Source organism: Rhizoctonia solani, chromosome 4 (assembly GCF_016906535.1).
Source record: "Rhizoctonia solani chromosome 4, complete sequence".
Lineage (NCBI taxonomy): Eukaryota > Fungi > Basidiomycota > Agaricomycetes > Cantharellales > Ceratobasidiaceae > Rhizoctonia > Rhizoctonia solani.
This window is the reverse complement of record NC_057373.1, coordinates 934,529-951,848: the sequence shown is the minus strand read 5'-3', so window position 1 is coordinate 951,848 and position 17,320 is coordinate 934,529. Positions and strand designations below refer to the sequence as shown.

The 17,320-nt window shown below is 48.5% G+C and overlaps 8 protein-coding genes across 8 annotated transcripts; 5 read left to right on the top strand and 3 right to left on the bottom strand.

Annotated features, from left to right (window-relative positions):
• Positions 1–637: 637 nt before the first annotated feature.
• RhiXN_00283 (vacuolar protein sorting-associated protein 18) lies at positions 638–2,445 on the top strand (the record flags this gene model as incomplete). The annotated part of the gene is made up of 8 exons (XM_043320102.1): positions 638–703; positions 774–887; positions 945–1,023; positions 1,083–1,312; positions 1,368–1,609; positions 1,663–1,822; positions 1,882–2,263; positions 2,321–2,445. 8 exons carry the CDS (start codon positions 638–640, stop codon positions 2,443–2,445), a joined length of 1,398 nt encoding a protein of 465 aa, XP_043179114.1.
• Positions 2,446–3,095: 650 nt separating this feature from the next.
• RhiXN_00282 (vacuolar protein sorting-associated protein 18) lies at positions 3,096–6,562 on the top strand (the record flags this gene model as incomplete). The annotated part of the gene is made up of 9 exons (XM_043320101.1): positions 3,096–3,654; positions 3,707–4,068; positions 4,117–4,284; positions 4,333–4,533; positions 4,583–4,756; positions 4,805–4,966; positions 5,018–5,577; positions 5,633–5,963; positions 6,014–6,562. 9 exons carry the CDS (start codon positions 3,096–3,098, stop codon positions 6,560–6,562), a joined length of 3,066 nt encoding a protein of 1,021 aa, XP_043179113.1.
• A 112-nt stretch (positions 6,563–6,674) lies between these two features.
• RhiXN_00281 (Cgr1 domain-containing protein) lies at positions 6,675–7,249 on the bottom strand (the record flags this gene model as incomplete). The annotated part of the gene is made up of 4 exons (XM_043320100.1): positions 6,675–6,740; positions 6,792–6,864; positions 6,919–7,047; positions 7,101–7,249. The coding sequence occupies 4 exons, from the start codon at positions 7,247–7,249 to the stop codon at positions 6,675–6,677; spliced, it is 417 nt and encodes a 138-aa protein (XP_043179112.1).
• Positions 7,250–7,491: 242 nt separating this feature from the next.
• Positions 7,492–10,167, top strand: RhiXN_00280 (alginate lyase; the record flags this gene model as incomplete). The annotated part of the gene is made up of 7 exons (XM_043320099.1): positions 7,492–7,552; positions 7,605–7,727; positions 7,783–7,849; positions 7,900–9,114; positions 9,163–9,312; positions 9,395–9,419; positions 9,472–10,167. The coding sequence occupies 7 exons, from the start codon at positions 7,492–7,494 to the stop codon at positions 10,165–10,167; spliced, it is 2,337 nt and encodes a 778-aa protein (XP_043179111.1).
• A 297-nt stretch (positions 10,168–10,464) lies between these two features.
• RhiXN_00279 (Ras-related protein Rab-5B) lies at positions 10,465–11,472 on the top strand (the record flags this gene model as incomplete). The annotated part of the gene is made up of 4 exons (XM_043320098.1): positions 10,465–10,531; positions 10,655–10,695; positions 10,755–11,271; positions 11,336–11,472. The coding sequence occupies 4 exons, from the start codon at positions 10,465–10,467 to the stop codon at positions 11,470–11,472; spliced, it is 762 nt and encodes a 253-aa protein (XP_043179110.1).
• A 536-nt stretch (positions 11,473–12,008) lies between these two features.
• On the bottom strand, positions 12,009–12,853 carry RhiXN_00278 (histidine phosphatase family containing protein; the record flags this gene model as incomplete). Its single annotated transcript, XM_043320097.1, has 6 exons — positions 12,009–12,143; positions 12,197–12,245; positions 12,306–12,519; positions 12,576–12,657; positions 12,717–12,749; positions 12,809–12,853. The coding sequence occupies 6 exons, from the start codon at positions 12,851–12,853 to the stop codon at positions 12,009–12,011; spliced, it is 558 nt and encodes a 185-aa protein (XP_043179109.1).
• Positions 12,854–14,265: 1,412 nt separating this feature from the next.
• On the top strand, positions 14,266–15,656 carry RhiXN_00277 (oxidoreductase family, NAD-binding rossmann fold protein; the record flags this gene model as incomplete). The annotated part of the gene is made up of 6 exons (XM_043320096.1): positions 14,266–14,316; positions 14,371–14,515; positions 14,562–14,707; positions 14,770–14,776; positions 14,827–15,254; positions 15,378–15,656. 6 exons carry the CDS (start codon positions 14,266–14,268, stop codon positions 15,654–15,656), a joined length of 1,056 nt encoding a protein of 351 aa, XP_043179108.1.
• A 143-nt stretch (positions 15,657–15,799) lies between these two features.
• On the bottom strand, positions 15,800–17,135 carry RhiXN_00276 (Zinc-binding dehydrogenase; the record flags this gene model as incomplete). Its single annotated transcript, XM_043320095.1, has 5 exons — positions 15,800–16,096; positions 16,175–16,577; positions 16,645–16,719; positions 16,771–16,936; positions 16,991–17,135. The coding sequence occupies 5 exons, from the start codon at positions 17,133–17,135 to the stop codon at positions 15,800–15,802; spliced, it is 1,086 nt and encodes a 361-aa protein (XP_043179107.1).
• Between the last annotated feature and the right edge of the window lie 185 nt (positions 17,136–17,320).

Sequence of the window (17,320 nt, the reverse complement as noted above, 5' to 3'; positions counted from 1 at the left end):
ATGACCCCATATGCTGATGTACCATGAGTTGGATGAGAACGGCGCAACGATGAAAGAAGGGGCCAAGCACGCGCATATAGTTGGTCTGGATTCTTAGTGATGGGCACACGCAGACGATTACATTCGATGATCTGCTCAAATTTGCTAGCTGGTGCGTTGTGAACATCAGTACTCTAACTGGTCCAGCGGTTTGCGAACGAACTCCGATCACATTACAGACGCCCGTTGGTTCCCTTTTCTCATATATGGATGCACCTAGACCATGGTCTCCACCAAAGCTGTGACTGGAGATATCTTTCAAATCTCTGAGCTCGTATGAAATGCCGATTAGGTTGTGTATATATGAAAAGCAGCTTTTGTGCTATGCCCCATCGCTTTTGGGCTGCCTAGTATGACCGCATATCTTCATATAGATCCTTGGATTGCTATCCTGTGGATCGACTTGCTTAGGCCGTATGAGAATGCCCGATCGAAAATGCTCTGTACACTATGCTTTCTCGATCAATCCACATACTTTGAGTGGCCCGTTAACACATCCCTTGCCGTAAATCGCGCTCGCGAACTTAGGCGGTAAGAAGGGTAATGAGGAGTATAAATACACCCCTCAGGTAGCAATTGTTCTCTATCGCCTCTAGGCATGAGCGAAGCGATCACCCCTGCTAACGAATCTGTCGATACTGAACGAGTTGGTTCGATCTCGCAGGTAAATAAATCTTAGATTATTACGACTGCCTATAGTCTACACACCCCACTGATGACTCTATTGCTTCAAGGTATCGGGGCATCAACACGTCCTCGTGGCGTGTGGTGACAGCTTCGTTGGTCCGCTCAAGTTGCTCAATCGCGGAAGAGTACTTGTGAAGAGGTTCTCGGGTGCTTCTGCAAAAGTAGGAGGAGTAGCTCCTTAATATATGCCTAATGACGACCTCTTTATCGGTGAATAGGGACTTGGCAACAAAAACTCAGTTTCTCAGACCGGTGTGCTAGTCACCCAACTCTTGGACACCTATAAGCCGGAGCAGGGTGAAGTTTAAGCTTACCCCGCATTATTTACGATACTGACGGGTTGACTTCCTCATTAGTTCTCTTTGTATTCGGACAAGTCGATCTACATATATTATACCTCTGGAAGGCACTTAAGGCACAACGTGACGGAAGTGATCCTCCAACCCCGGACGATTGGAGGCTTACTGTATTAAACTCATACACGACATTCCTTCGAAACAACATCCTAACTCGACGCCTTTCAGCTGGTGATTCTGGCTACTTGCGCAACATTTTCGTTGCATCTGTGATTGCTCCTTGTGTTAATGTAAGAGCAATTTGGACTTATGAGTGTGTGTTCCACGTAACTAATGCTCTAGCAGGACGATTATCTGGACGAGAGCGTCAGGAAGTATCAGAGACGCGAAGAAGACGCAGTGCAGACCCGTGACCTCCATCTGGCAGACTCCAGGGTACCTACGGACATCCACACCCGGCGAGCAATGGTTCAAGAGTTCAACGCCGCCTTGAGCTTGTTTTGTGAAGATAACAATGTGCGATTTGTTGACATTAACAAGCACATTGTGACGGGAGAAGGGGAAGTAAAACCTGAAGTACTTGATCAGTGAGTAGAGTGTGGGATGGGCCATCACTGCGAGTTATTGAACGCGCATTTAGCGATCCTTCCACTATTCATGTTCAGTGGGAGTCGACAATTCGATATTGGGTTGAAGAGTTGACCGAAGCTGGCTTAACCGAGAATGACATTCACGTCGACCTTAACGACTCCGCGCTCCAGTATGAGGCCGAAAAGAAAGGTCGTATGCAGCGTAGAAAGGTAGTGTTGACATTTATTCTCTAATCAACACGTTTTCATCGAAATCGGACCATTCGCAGGTCACCGCGGCTGACGCCACACTTTCTCCTACACTTTCAGACTACAGTGTCATGAGTGAGGACCCTGGCTCCCCTCTTCTTCTTCCCCGTTCAGCTACTTGGACACGCGGGAGATCTTCGACACCTCCACCCATTTCCCACGCACGAACTACTCAAGCAAGTCCTGAGCATAACTCGTCATGGCGCGGTCGGATGGAGCTTGGGCGCGGTCGGGGTAATACAGGCTCTCCACCCCGAGGACCTAAGCCTTCCAGGTTCCAATTCGGCAGTTCCTCAAGAAATCGCGCCGAAAAGGACGATAACTGGCGCTCCCATGCTCGCATACACTCTGCTTCACATGTTCCGTCTACTGCCGACCTCACAGGGGTATTCCAGTTAACCAGTATGTTTACCGCTCTTTCCAGTTGCCGTTATCTAGATAACTGATTGAGATGATTAGATTCGTCCCCTGTTCTCACACCTCTTCAAAGTCCGCTGTTTGGAGAGTTTCCGCGTTCCAGTGAACTAGCTACGCGAGATGAGGAGCTTACCCAAGTGCCGGAACAACCCAAGGAAACTGACTAGCATACGATGTCACATTACACATGGCATAGCAAACCGAGTTGGATGGAATTCACGCTTGTATTTATAGCTCCGCAAAGCCACGTTGCTCATCACTGGCTGGCCAGGTGCATGTAACAGCTTTGTGCTTACTGTGTTTGCAATGATCGTATTTATTCATTGTTTACCCGATATTGCTGAGGTCATCCAATAACGGCGCTTCAGTTGTCACACCCAGCCAAACCTCCGTTTCGTCTACCATGTTTGACGAATGTAAACCGTTTTTTTGAATCACTGTTGCGGATATTAACCCACTGAAATAAGATGTAGAACATTCCGGAAGGCCTGGTGTGGTAACATCGCCAAAAACTCGCGCTCTTCCTCAGCTACACTATGAAGGGTTCGAACCGAATACTACAGCCGCGGGTGGCCTGGAGACTCCCATAGCCACTCGTGTGGATGAACAGATCGCCATAAACTTAAAGGCAAGTGAACCTCCCAGCACGCATATTTGGGTTCAGTAACCCGACTTTCTACAGGGCACACCCGACGAAGAACCTATATTCAGACTTGCACCCGTCCAGTATACGCCTCCCGCTCAAATTACCAATCTAGTCGTCTCCAACAATATTCTAATAATATGCTTCAATAATAACAATCTCCACAGAATTGATATGGCGATGCAGGATTATATTGGCGAACTCTCTCTCGGCAAGAAACCGCAGGAGGCTACTGTGCACAAGATGTTCCTAGACCCAAGTGGAAAGCACCTCTTGATTACAACTGCTCAAGGTGATAACTACTATCTCTACGAAGGATGGAAGAAATCAAAGCAGCTTGGTCGACTAAAGATGGTTATCGAGGCTGTGGCATGGAATGATGAAAAGCTCTTCCCTTACTCTGGTGCATCCTCGCATTCTGGTCCTAGTACACACGAAATCCTGTTAGGAGGTCGAAATGGGACTATATACGAGGCCCTTATATCTCCTGCGGAAGAATTCTTCAAGTCCCCGGATCGTTATGTTCAAGCAGTCTATACACTTCCTGACAAACAATCCGTCTGTGGTATCAAGTTCGAGAGACTAAAGGATGATCCTTCGCGTGCCGTTGTGGTAATTGCAACAGCCTCCCGTCTTTATCAATTAGTTGGACCTGTTGGTGGCAAAGCGGATACCGATGGGTCTCGAGTATTTGAGACTCTATTTGCGTCTTACAACAGGGACACACCCGCCAGTGAGTTTATTGGATTATGACGCTGTATTATTCCTATTCACACGTCATTAAGAGTATATGGAACTATCTGGGGGACTCCAGTATTCCACACTACAGTTTTATTCTCCAGAGCACGCAGGCGGGGCCCCTGGGAAACGGTTAGCATGGTTGACCTCCAGAGGGTTGTTCCATGCGACGCTTGCGACAGCACGCCAACTGGCTGGGGACCTGTCATCTCAAGATTTTCTTGATACGTCGTCATTGCTCCCATACCCTACATCATTAGCTGATGGAAGTTCTCGGAGTCCCGGTGGGAACAATTTCCCACTGGGCGTTGTCCTGACCGAATTCCACTTTCTCTTGCTACTGAGCGATCGAGTGATGGGGTATTCGCGCTTGGATGACAGTTTAATTTATGATGAGGCGATTTCTTTAGTAAGTCGTTCCTTCTTGGATCCGAGCACACTTTCATCTATTGGTCAGCGCCGCGCAGAAAGGTTACTAGGCATAGTGTCTGATCCGATAAATCGCACATTGTGGATCTACTCGACCAATGGACTCTACGAGGTCGTTAGGGTTGACGAGGAGCGCGATGTTTGGAAGATTTACCTTGATAAGGCCGATTACGCGCTTGCTCTCAAATTTGCAAAGGTATGCTACACGAAGTATAGGTCTTGCTATCTGGTTGACGTCAAACAGTTACCAAGGCATAGAGATACTGTACTAGCAGCACAGGGCGCCGCCTTTTTTAATCAAGGCCAGTTCATCCAGGCTGCCCAATCTTACTCTCAATCTGTATCAGCTCCATTCGAAGAAGTTGCTTTGAAATTCGTGGATGTCGGTGAGCGAGACGCCTTGCGATATTTCCTTAGGTCGCGACTTGCCACTACTCGCAAGACGGTGAGTAGAGCCAAGGCATGAAGTGCTTTGATCTGAGCATTGGTCGTAGGATGTTACCCAAAGAGCTATGCTCGCAACTTGGCTCATAGAGTTCTACCTTAGCAAGTGTAACGAACTTGATGATTTGATCGCATCTTCATCTGCATCCAACGATGTGAGCAACTTGCAAGCAGAGCAAATTCATTTAGAAGAAGAACTTCAAGAGTTCTTTGAGACATACAAGGTTTGCATGAACTTTACTTTGTTACTACGTAACTTACGGCCTTTTTAGGCCAATCTCGACCGCAAAACAACATATGACTTGATCCGTGGTCATGGACGTACAGATGTCTTTCTTGATTTTGCTGGTGTAACTGGTGATTTCGAACGAATTATTGAGCACTGGGTGTCTGAAGAGGAATGGGTTAAAGCCATCGATGTTTTACATCGCCAGGTGCGTGAGCTAATTTATCGAAAAGTCCTTCATATTGACATAGCCTCGAAGCCGGACCTTGAGCTCTACTACCGCTTCGCTTCGGCCATGATAAGATCAGCTCCTAAAGAAACAGTTGACGCATGGACACGACGTCCCGCATTAGATCCCATTCGTCTCATACCAGCGCTGCTTCAGCAGCAACACCGACCAGTAAATCCCCTTCAACAGAATCATTCCGTGCGATACTTGAATCACCTCGTCTTCGAACAAGGAAACACTACTCCCACAATACACAATCTAATAGTAACATTCCTTGCAGCAAATAATGATGATGGGCCACTCCTGCGCTTCTTGACTACAGCGCCAAGCGACCCGATCAGTAGCAGGCCTTACTATGATCTCGATTACGCTCTTCGTATCTGCCGTACAAATGGACGCATACAGCCATGCGTTCACATCTATGCTAAAATGGGATTGTACGAAGAGAGCGTTTCACTGGCCCTGGAAAAGGGCGACCTTGAACTGGCTCAGATTACAGCCAACATGCCCGAAGATGATATTCAACTCCGGAAGAAACTTTGGCTCAAAGTTGCACGATACGTGGTAGAGGATAAGAAGGATATCAAAACGTAGGTTAATTCAGTGCTTATATTTCGAAGGCATCTTAGAAATTTACTTTTTCAGTGCTATGCAATTCCTTTCGAACACCGAATTGTTAAAGATAGAAGATATTTTGCCGTTCTTCCCTGATTTCGTTGTGATCGACGATTTCAAGGACGATATCTGCAATGCCCTGGAAGATTACAGCGCTCGGATAGTCGAGCTCAAGCAAGACATGGATGGCGCAATGGAGTCTGCCGCTGCGGTCTCTCGAGATATATCCCAATTGAAGAACAGATTTGTGATCATAGAACAGGGTGAAAGGTGTACTCAATGTCAAGCACCTCTCCTGTTACGCCAGTTTTATGCTTTCCCCTGTCAGCACACATTCCACGCGGACTGCTTGATTGGACTAGTGAGTATTTTCAACATTTTTCGACTATTTACTCATACGTAGCCACGCAGGCGAAAGAATCATTATCTGCGGTTCAGTTGCGGCGCATAGTTGCACTTCAAACTGAGCTAGTCAAATTGGCGTCGAGTCAAGAAACAAATGGGCAGCCTGTAATATCTGCCCCAGTTGCACCTGTGCCGCCATCAACTCCCCAAGCGTCCCGAGCTTCGACTCAAGCACAACGGACGCTGCTTTCCGCCACCTTCGCTACTGGAGGTGTCAACGGCAGTCTTACTCGTGCTCTGAACCCACTTACGGCTGCTGCGACCATGGGGAGCGTGATGGTCACAGCAAGCGACAAACTACGAGACTTGATTGTGCCAGACGCGCTTGCCACAGCCGTAGGTGTATGGGGTGATCGTGGGAAAGCCATTGGCGGTGCTATTGGGATTAATCATAATCATGCTAATGAAGGGGAAACTGGCTCAAGAATCGAATCTTTGAGGGCCGAGCTGGATAATGTTCTCGCAGGGAGCTGCCCACTTTGCGACTCTGTGGTTTCGGGGATTGACAAACCATTCATCAAGGAAGGAGAAATCGATACATCATGGACCATCTAACGAGCTAATACATGTACCAGTACTATATTCTTAACAAAGCGCTGTCTATTCATAGAATGGTCCATAACAAATGATACGAAAATATACAAAAATGCGTCATCTGAGCGAGAGTCTATCCGTTCACTTTCTTGCTCCGGCCTGCTCTCTTTCGTAATCGCTCCGCCTTTTTTGCACTCATCTTGTCCGATATCAGGCTAGTATAATTAAGGAGCTTTTCAAATTTACATACCTTCGCAGCCAATTCTTCAAGACGTGCCTTTTCTGCTCGTACCCTCTTACGCTCCTGCGAAACTTCTCGTCGCCTACTCTCAGGGAACTGGTCAGACCCTTTATATCGGCTGTGACAAACCTCTTACCTTGCAGCTTCTGCCGCCTTTTCCTCAATCATTTCCTTGTGAAGTCTTTTCACAGCCGTCTCGGCAGCAGTCTTACGCATCCTCGCCTCCCATGACTTGGCCCTTACTCCTGCTTGCATGTGGGATCGCCTACGCATACATTCCCATGGGTCGGGCGCCACAGAAAATTTAAATCTGCTCACATACTTTGTAGCTGTCTTTTGAGATTTCCATCCTTTTCCACTCGCTCTTCCATTACTTGTCTGTGCAAGTGGTAAAAATCTGCCTCCTCGGTGTGAGTCGCTGCCTCGACAGGTTGTGCTGGTGACATTGGGATGACCGGTGTGGTCATGGTTCGGGGCAAACTAGCTACGGGGATGACAACAGACGCCGGGATTGGTCAGCTATGTTTTAGAAATTGCTGCACTACCCCTATTGCAATGGCCCCTGTCTAACAAAAACTATTTAAAGAACTCTATGGAACGAATAAAAGGATACAAACAGGAAACACGAGCTCTTGAGCCCCTATAAATTTGCTCTACCTTAGGCTGGTCCCGACTCCAAAGCCCGCCTCATCCAATCCACCATATTACGATGAGTAGCCAAAAGACTCTGATATTGGTCACTATCCTTGTCCTTGCTGGTAGTTCTGTTGGTAAGCGTTCTATGCTATCTTCGATCTATGTTACTTGACCGCAAACTACTAGGCGACCCAAATGATTTTGTCAATCCGAAATATGTAGTCACGGCCAAGAACGATGAAAAGACTCGCAGCGCAAGAGATAGAATTATCCGTGACGGTAAAAATTCAGCTAAGCGAGGACCATGGAGTGCGTAACGCTTTCCCAGAGCTTATGAGTGTCTAATGGAACTGGCGCAATGCAGCTATAACGAACAGTCAAGTTCGAGCATCAAGTGGCGACCCTCGCGACTATCTAAGCTGGGCACCATAGTTCGTGTCTCTTATGACTTTAAGGCTATCGCCATTAATACCTCATCTAGTCACTGGCCTAATTGTAACTGGTGCGGGAAAGCGAGAACTAATACCAATGGGCCAGTAGACCCAGATGCTCGGGACCAGCAAGTACACCCTCAGAGTTCCCAAGGACAATCGCCGGACGACTTGGCTGGAGCATCCAAGCCGCACAATGGATCTGGATCCTTATTCGAAAGGATCAAGCGCCATGTGGATTACGATGATCCATTCCGTGTGGCCCCCAATTCTAGTCTTGGTTTGGGGCTTTTGGATATGATGGGCGACATCTTCGACCTCTTTCTTGGGACCGAGAAGCAAGAACTGGCGACCAGTGATGTGACCTCTACTCGTATTTTGGAAGGGCTAGAGTATATCAAGGACGAAGTCGACAAGTTTACCGAAACACTTTCCTCCGAAAATGGATTCTCTGCGGGCTTGGAGAAGTCAACAGAGACGAGCATCATAGGGCCCAAGTCTACCAGATCAGGCGAAGATAACCATAATCACCAACGAGTCGTGCGCGATTTGCCTCTCAAAGCTACTGGCTCAAATCGTCTCGAGGTTCCGGCAAATTTGGCGCACACCTCGATAGCAACCCTACCGGGGCCCCTTGGGTTGACTACTGGGTCTACAGCATCATCAAGTTACCCAGAAGAATCGCCTCTGAGAGCGCCTGGGCCTACAAAAACCAAGTCTTGTACCCCGTCTCCGACGAAAAGCATGCCTCCTCAGTCCAGCAAGTATTTCCTCCCTTGTTTTATTTTATTTTATTTTATTTCACTAACACTGAGTAAAGCCTGGTCCTCATGTCCTTACAAATCCCGCGATGGAAAGGTTAATCCTGATACTCGAGACATCAAGAGCTCGGCATACATCGGTCAAGTGAGCCAGTCCGTACTTTGGAATGCAATCGCTGCCGCCGCTTCTGGAGCCCAATCACACGAAAAGTCCGTGGCGGATTTTATTAACACGTTCTTCTTGGACAACAAAAGCAAGATGAACCCCAAGGTAGAATTCGGGCAAGTCATCAGAGGACCCCCTGGGACACAGGCTGGATCATACATGGGTATCCTGGACATGCGCTCTCTGGTTAAGGTAGTGAACGCGATTCTCGTGCTTCGGGAGACCCAAAGCTCTTACTGGACTCAAGATCGTGACGACAGGATGAAGGTTTGGGCGACTCAATACGTTCGATGGGTCGAGGCCAGTGCCATGGGTAAGAAGGCAGAGCGTGCCGCAAAGTGAGTCATAAGGCCTAAATTTATGTATGCAACCTTACGTCTTGATAGCAATCATGGATCTTTCTATCCCAATCAGATCGCGGCAATGAAGATCTTGAGCGGGGATATTGTTGGTGCAAAACAAGTATTACAGTCGTACTTTGATAATCAATTTCAAGACCAAATTGTTGCTTCTGGAGAACAGGCAAGTTTGACGTGGTGCAGCCTATAGAATGTCATATATGCTCACGCGACCATCAAAGCCACTCGAAGCCGTCCGTACACGACCGTTTCATTACAGGTGCTTTAACTTGGAGGCGATGATTGTAAGTGTAAAAAATGATATTCAACTCTCTGTGCGTCTAAGTCCTGTTTCAGACAAACGCCAAGCTCGGCGATTATATTGGAATCAACTATTGGAGCACCAGGACCAAATACGGCGCGACCATTCAAACAGCAGTCGACTACATCATATCTCTTGATCCTGGAAACGAGCGTGTGGAAGAGGCCTTACCCCATGTCGCTGCGGTTGCGGCCGTATATGGAGACCCTCGCCGCAAATACACAAACTACCTCAAGTCGGTCAACCGTAACTATGACAAGAAGCCGTTCTGGTTTTATGATCAACCTGCGGCAATCATGAATAAACCCAAGGGCAAGAGAGATGTCGTGGACATAGCTTCGCCATCAACGGTAGGTAGCGGCTCCGAGGCCACTATGATTGATACCGACTCTGAGGATCCTGCTCCGAGTACCGAACCCGAGGATCCTTCGGAACCACAAAACGTGGAGGCCGCAGGCGTTGACCAGGATCATCCTCCGGAGATGTTTGCACATGGGCGACTGGTAGAACTCGAGGAGGGGCTCTTTGTTGGTTGGGACAATGTCCGCGAATTTTATCGTAAAGTGGGACAATCCATTCGCCAAAGGGCGTATGATCCGGAACAAACGATTGTATCTCCCCCAATGTTTCAAGATGGTAAGGAGGTAGAGCTCGAGGACGGGCTAGACGTGGATTGGGATGGCATCTCTTCATTCTACGGACCTGGTGCCAACATTAACACTTCAAACTGATTGTGTTGCTCAGTTATGCGTATATTTTGTCTGTTCTTCATTTGTGCTTTGTTTGTCGTGTAGATTCAAGCGGATATTATTTTTGCGTTGAGCTCTGATTGGATCCGCGGACCTGGCGCTTGGAAGCTATGTGACGAGGTGAGCTGTGCAAGGCCACCTACATCATCCCTCCACGCCCGATTATCACGACTTTCAAACCCCTACAGTAGACCAGCATTTTTCGGTGTATTATTTTCGGGAACCCTATACTTCCGTATAAAGTAGACCGCATTTATCCGTACCACTAAATTTCAGACGATGGCCGACGTTACAGAATCTGCGGGTGCCAACGACAAGCCGATCCAGGTTAAACTTGTGTTGCTTGGTGAGTATGATGGCCGCTGAGATATGCCGTGTGGTTATGGATCCCCCACGCTGTGATCCCCGGGCAAATCTTATCGGTCCTTCCTTGTGGCGGGAATGCACGCTGACACCTTGGCCACCGCAGGCGAGTCTGCTGTTGGCAAATCGTCGATAGTCATGCGATTCGTAAGTCGATATGCGGCCACCACTAAACTACACTCATTGGAAACACAACCACCCTCTAGGTCAATGACGAGTTCCAGGCTAACAAAGAACCGACGATTGGAGCCGCTTTTCTCACCCAAAAGTGCAGACTCGAGGATCGTGTATTGCGATACGAAATTTGGGACACTGCCGGCCAGGAGCGCTTCCATTCACTCGCCCCTATGTATTACCGTAACGCGCAGGCTGCGGTCGTAGTCTATGATGTGACCAAGGAGGCTACGCTTGAAAAGGCAAAGACCTGGGTCAAGGAATTGCAAAGACAGGCCAGTCCCAACATCGTCATTGCTCTTGCTGGCAACAAAGTCGACCTTGTAGCACCCGCAGTCCCCACCACCCCTGTCACCCCTGCAACAGGAGATGATGAAGATGAGGCGGACGATGCCACTGCTACCCCAGGAGAGGGCACTGGAGAATCCGAGAATTTAAGGAAAGTGCCAAAGGATGAGGCTCAGGCGTATGCTACCGAGGCCGGTTTGTTGTTCTTTGAGACTAGCGCCAAGACAGGCGAGGGCATCGCGGAGATATTCACTGAGATCGGTGCGCACACATGGTTCTGGAAAATTGGCATCTTCTGACCCCTTGGACCCGGTTCCTTCATTAGCCAAAAAGATCCCCATTGAACATATCTTATCTAGCCGCGGACAAGGTGGAGCCAACCGTGGTACCGCGGGACAACGCTCAGACGGTGTGCAACTCGGCCAGGATGTAGCCAAGGGAAAGGACGCATGCAACTGCTAGAGATACAACGAGCAACTCTCATGTGTTGATGACGATCGTCGGGCCGACTATCTCCCGGCCCTCACTGTTTCTGTATCCTGGCCACGCTTGTTTTATTTCTGACCTGTCTCAACCCACGTCTTCGTCCCTTGTTTCTCTATACGCGGTACCCATATTCCCCCAGCACAATGTAATATCTCCCTGTCTCTTCTCGTGAACTCCCGAAAGCGACATATATAGAATCTTGGGTGTCCACAAATGAAGGATATTGTCATTGATGTTGGATTATGTTTTAGTTTTGCGCTTGTGGTATTAATGTAATGATGTTTGTGCTACTCTAGTTCAGTGAAGAAATTTAGTCCGAACAAGCTTGGCTCTTCCATATTTCTGTGCTGGTACGTGAGCACGGCAACTCCGGCCGGCTCAACCATCCATCTCGTTCCTAGCGAATGTCGATAATCTTACTCAAACCAGCGTACCAGGGGACCTACCTAGCATCAATTCTAGGCGTAACCATCTCGTAATGAAAACGCGCGAGAAATGTCCTAAGTTGCTGATTAGTCAGAATCCTTTGTCCAAAACCATGGCCAACTGCGAGCCGAGAACGGACCATGAGCGACAATAACCACGTCTCGCTTTCCGATACCCTCCTCAAAGTATTTCTTATGTATGGTACGGACCTTCTCGATAACCTATTGATGAAACTGATTATTGAACGGGTCGGACATGAGTAGAGTCAACATACACCGTCAATCCGCGCAGTTATTTCCTCAGGAGACTCGCCGCTTGGACACCTGCACAGGAACGTTATTACTTTCACCGCCCATGGGTTCTGTTTCTCCTTTCGTACTCACCCATCACGCCAAATCAAGAACCCAGGCTTGACTTCCTGGATCTCGGCCGGCTTCAGTCCCTCGTACTCGCCGTAGTCCCATTCTCGGCACTCCTCGGTTAATTCGTGGGCTGGAGGTCCGTCGGGCGTACTAGCAAATAAGAGCTCAAATGTCTTTGAGGCGCGTTGGCGCGGAGAAATGAATGCGTATTCGATATGGGCTGGATCAATGAGTTCTGTAACATTTCAGGGGTTGGGCCAAAGACGATGTGTTGGGTAAACTTGGACGTACTGCCCGGTCCGATCGCCTTGCCGGCTCGGCTACTGATTTGAGACACACCTCTGTCTGTGAGAGGAATATCTGTACGTCCAGTCTAACATGGAAACCATAAGAACTCTCGTTCTGGTGCATGTATCAAAACAGAACACTCACATGTCTTCCGTTCAGCGACCATTCCGTTTCGCCCTAATGAGTAGTATCGATTACTGTCCGAGTAATAGTCATCCACCGTGTTCAAGGCTCACATGTCTTATGAGAAATACACGGGGAGTAGGGCGTTTCGTAGACATGGTTAACCACCGCCGGAATTCGAGGACACCAAGTAAAGCTCGTAGCCAATATAAGCCCGTGGGAAATCTGAATGATCATGATTAATCCGGTAAGCTCCGTGTCTGGCACAGCCGTCATCCTGCATACATTGACCAGCCTCAATTGAGCTCGGAGAGGTTAGACAATCGTACCAAGTTGTCCTACTCCTAAAAAAATCACGGAAACTTTTCCAAGATGCAGAGGTGACACCTCTCCGCCCCTTCAATCTTCGTGCTATATCGTGTGCAATGACCACATTACCCATATCGAATGGATCTGGACCGAAACAAAGTCTTGCTCACGCTCCCGTGAATCAAATGCCGCTGTGTTAGACGTGCAGCTCCATCGGTTAGTCGTGAACCGCACCTGCCTCGGCGGGCATCTCCGACCCGTGCTGTCTGCGGCGAGGCTAAACGACGCGACCACGGTAAATAGGCTGCATTAGACTTAGAGTAGAAGGTTTATGTGTCGTTCGTTAGTCTGAAGACTGGAAGCGATGAGCTTGTTAAATGAATAAATGAATTTGCCTCTTTTGTACATACACATTCTCACAGAATTAAACGAGATAACTACCTATTAAGATTAAACTTCGTATTCATAATCGCTAAGCCCTTCGCCTGGGGGGGGGGGGGAACTTGGTCTTCGACCCCGGTAACGTCCGTGTAGAACCCTTAGAAACTTTGTCCTCTTTGCACACGGGCGTGCTAAAGTACAGAGTTTATGATTTAGGGTGGATTGGTAGGAAGTGAGTAAATCAGATGGGGGATGAGACCAACTAATTCTGTGTGTCCAGAGCGGGGAGAGTGGTTTGCACTAATCCTAGGCCTTCTCGAGTCGGACTGAATTCATATATTCATAGAGAGAGCATCTTTCTCTATTGATACAGACCCATCTGTCTATTTTTCTTTCTTTGATACTCTGTTTTAGTTCCTTACATGCGACTGTCTTTACTTTTCGCTTTTTTACTCTTTTTCCTAGTTATGGAGTGAAAAGATACCCTTCCTTTCCATTCATAATATTCTTGTCTCCATGCTTCCTGCATACTAAGAAACGCGCCGGTAGAATATAGTTAATGATGCTCAGGATTACTGAGGTACGTTTTGGACTCATTGATACATCATCCCACGAGATAGAAGGCGTACCAACTGTGCTATACCCGTAGCTAAAGCCCAAAGGGCGGCTTAAAACCGGAAGTAGCATTTTAGATATAATTCCTTATCCACATAATTATAATTTTTCTGCAAATTTAAATGGCTACGGCTGAATTTGTGCGCATATATATTGAGTACGAGTAGTTTTTGGTCCCGAACACTAGGCGCTGCTATCATACAAGCCGCCCAGTCACAATTTCAAATCCGTCTGTCTTGTCCAACGATCACGCTTTTCTTTGATTATGTCGAAAACCAGTGGAATATATACTCTCCGCTGGGGGATCGTCGCAACCGTAAGCAATAAGGTGCTTCTTTTGATTTGATGCTATTGACTGTGATGAGTGTAGGGGAACATGGCAAAACAGTTCGTCGAGGACCTTTTGCTTGACCCTTCAACTCGAGGTGTAAACGACATCAGACACGTCGTGCATGCCGTATCGTCAAGCTCTGGTGTAGGGAGGGCGAATCAGTTTATTAAAAGTGTCATCGGAGGTATGCATGATACCTGTGCCTGCTTCCAAAATCTGACTGTGCCCAGAGAGTTCGACGGCGGTAGCATATGATTCCGTTGCAGAACTCGTGAATGATCCTGAAGTGGATGTAGTTTATATTGCAAGTATTACTTCTGCACACTATACAAACGTCAAAACATGCCTGGAGGCAAAGAAGCCAGTCCTCTGCGAGGTGGGTAATACACCGATTATCTAACATACAAATTATAAACCTAACGAGAACTTGTCTGATAGAAATCATGTAAGTACCCGGATCTTGCCGTTTTTGTTGTATCTAACCCTGGTTAAAAGTCACCATAAACGCTGCACAAACTGCTGCCTTAATATCGCTATCTAAAAATAATACCACCTTCCTGGCTGAAGCCCTCTGGACACGATACTTCCCAATCACATCTCACATCCATTCACTCTTGCATGTGCAGCATGTCTTGGGAAAGATCTATCGCGTTACTTCAGATCTTTCACTCGACTTTGCCGCCAACCTACCCAAACATGGTATCAGAGACCCTCTCGTGGGTGGAGGCGCTCTATTGGCGATTGGAGTGTACCCACTTACATGGGTTATGCTGGCCTTGTATGAGGGAGGAAAAGAAAGGGAGTTGCCCGAGGTAGTGGCACAGATGGTCATGCAGGAAGTCGACGAGGCGAAGGGTGTACATGAAGTCGCAGATGAACAAACAAACGCAAGCTTGGTCTTTAAGAAGTCCAGAGCAACTGCTGTGATTTCATGTGCACTAAATATGCGCACTCCACCCGGGCGGGGCGTACTGATTCAGGGAGAAAAGGCAAGTGTTTTTGCCTGAGACAATTATCGAGAAGCTCAATGGCGGGCTTTTTTATAGGGACAATTGACGATACCTTGGTCACCTCACCGACCCGAATCATACACACTCGAAATCTACAAAACAAAGGCAAGCCCCGCATCGACAGAGACAAAAGAGTTCCCCATTCCCGGTAAAGGCCTGTTCTTCCAAGCAGATGCGGTAGCCCGTGCGCTGCGCGAGGGAAAAATCGAAGCCGACGAGTACAGGCTCGAGGACAGCTTAGCACTCATGCAAGTCCTCGACGAGGTAAGGAAGCAAGGCGGACTCAAATACCGACCAGAGCTGGAAGCATATTGAGTGGTTCTAACCAATGTAGAATGTTATTGATGAGGAACAGAAATACAAAAATCAAAGGTATAATCGTACACATGTGGAAGAAGTAGGAAGCCTTAACTCCAGAGTCCCAAAGAGGTATAACCCAAAACTGAAAGGGGCCGCATTTATTGCTCGCCGGTACCAACCATAACTTTGACAACAAGTCCGCCGTTTTTATCTTTTCCTTGCATGAGGAGCTCAAATGCCTTGCCGGCCTCTTCGAGGGGGAACCTCTGTGTGACCATGTGCTCTACTCCCACGAGCTTGCCACTACCAAGGAGCTCGAGAGCCTCAGGGTAGGTATTGGCGTATCGGAAGACCCCGATGATATCAACCTCGCGCAGCGCCGCGGCAGAGAGAGGGATCGTCGGATTGGGCGTACCCATACCAACTAACGAAAGCTTTCCACCGGCTCGGGCCATCTAAACACAGATTTTTGCAGGTGAGCACAGCCACTGATCGACGGAAATGCTCCGGGGGCGGGGTAAAATTAGACTCACAAAGATGCCCATTTGGATGCAGCTCTCAACGCCGGTGCACTCAAAAACAACGTCATAGCCTTCGGGCTCGGCGAGGTCATCAAGGGCGTCAATCGCAGTTTGCTTTGCTTTTTTCAGACCCTCTTCTGATGTGCGTGGGCGCTCTCCTCTGGAAAGGGGGTAGACGTCCGTAGCAAATCCAATAGAGCGGGCAAAGTCGAGGCGGCCTTGGTCAATGTCGATAGCAGTCACTCGTGAGGCGCCAGCGGCTTTAGCTAGCGCACAAGCCAAGAGCCCAACAGCACCGGCTCCGAGTACAAGGACCGATTGGCCGGCACGGAGCTGAGCCCGTCGGTTGGCGTGCAGCACGACGGAGAGTGGCTCGGCCAATGCACCTTGCTCAAATGTGCAACCGTCAGGGAGCCTAATAGGATGACGCACTAGGCGTAAGCTAACAAGCGCGCAGGAACGGAAGAAAATTCGGAGCTTACGGGTGGAGCAGATCTGCTGGGTGGTTCATTCGTCCCTGGAGTGTGCCGTCAAGGTGAGGGAAAGTTTTGGCGCTGCTGCAAAAGCGCATATTTTGGCATAGATTGTATCGTCCGCTGAGGCAATACCTGCACTCTTTACAATAAACACCGGCCTCAATGGCGACTCGTTGGCCGACTTTGACCGATGTAACACCATAGCCGACCGCGGTGACAATACCAGCCGCTTCGTGGCCAAGCACAAGGGGGCTCTGGAGCACGAAGTCACCGTTACGGCCGTGGACATAGTAGTGTACTGAGAATACGAAAAATCAGACTCGGTTCCGAAAAAAGTGCCACAGGTACTCACAATCGCTGCCGCAAAGACCAGTTGCAACAACTTGAACCTGAGCCTCGCCCTCCTTAGGAGCTTTAATAGTACGCTGCTCGACGCGCATGTCCTTGGCGCCATATAGGACGCAAGCAGGTTCGAGAGTGATAACAGAAGGAGACATGTCGTTAGGAATTATGGTGATGTCGGTTGGTTGGTTCATCGAATTAGACCAGATTTATATTCGTTTGTGTTGAGCGCGATTGAGGAGCTTCGGGAGCCCGGCCCGGTCAGCTCCATCACGCGTGCGAGATTTCTGCGTCCAGTGCACCGGGTCGCACCCCAGATCCAACGGTGATCCAGCTTGTC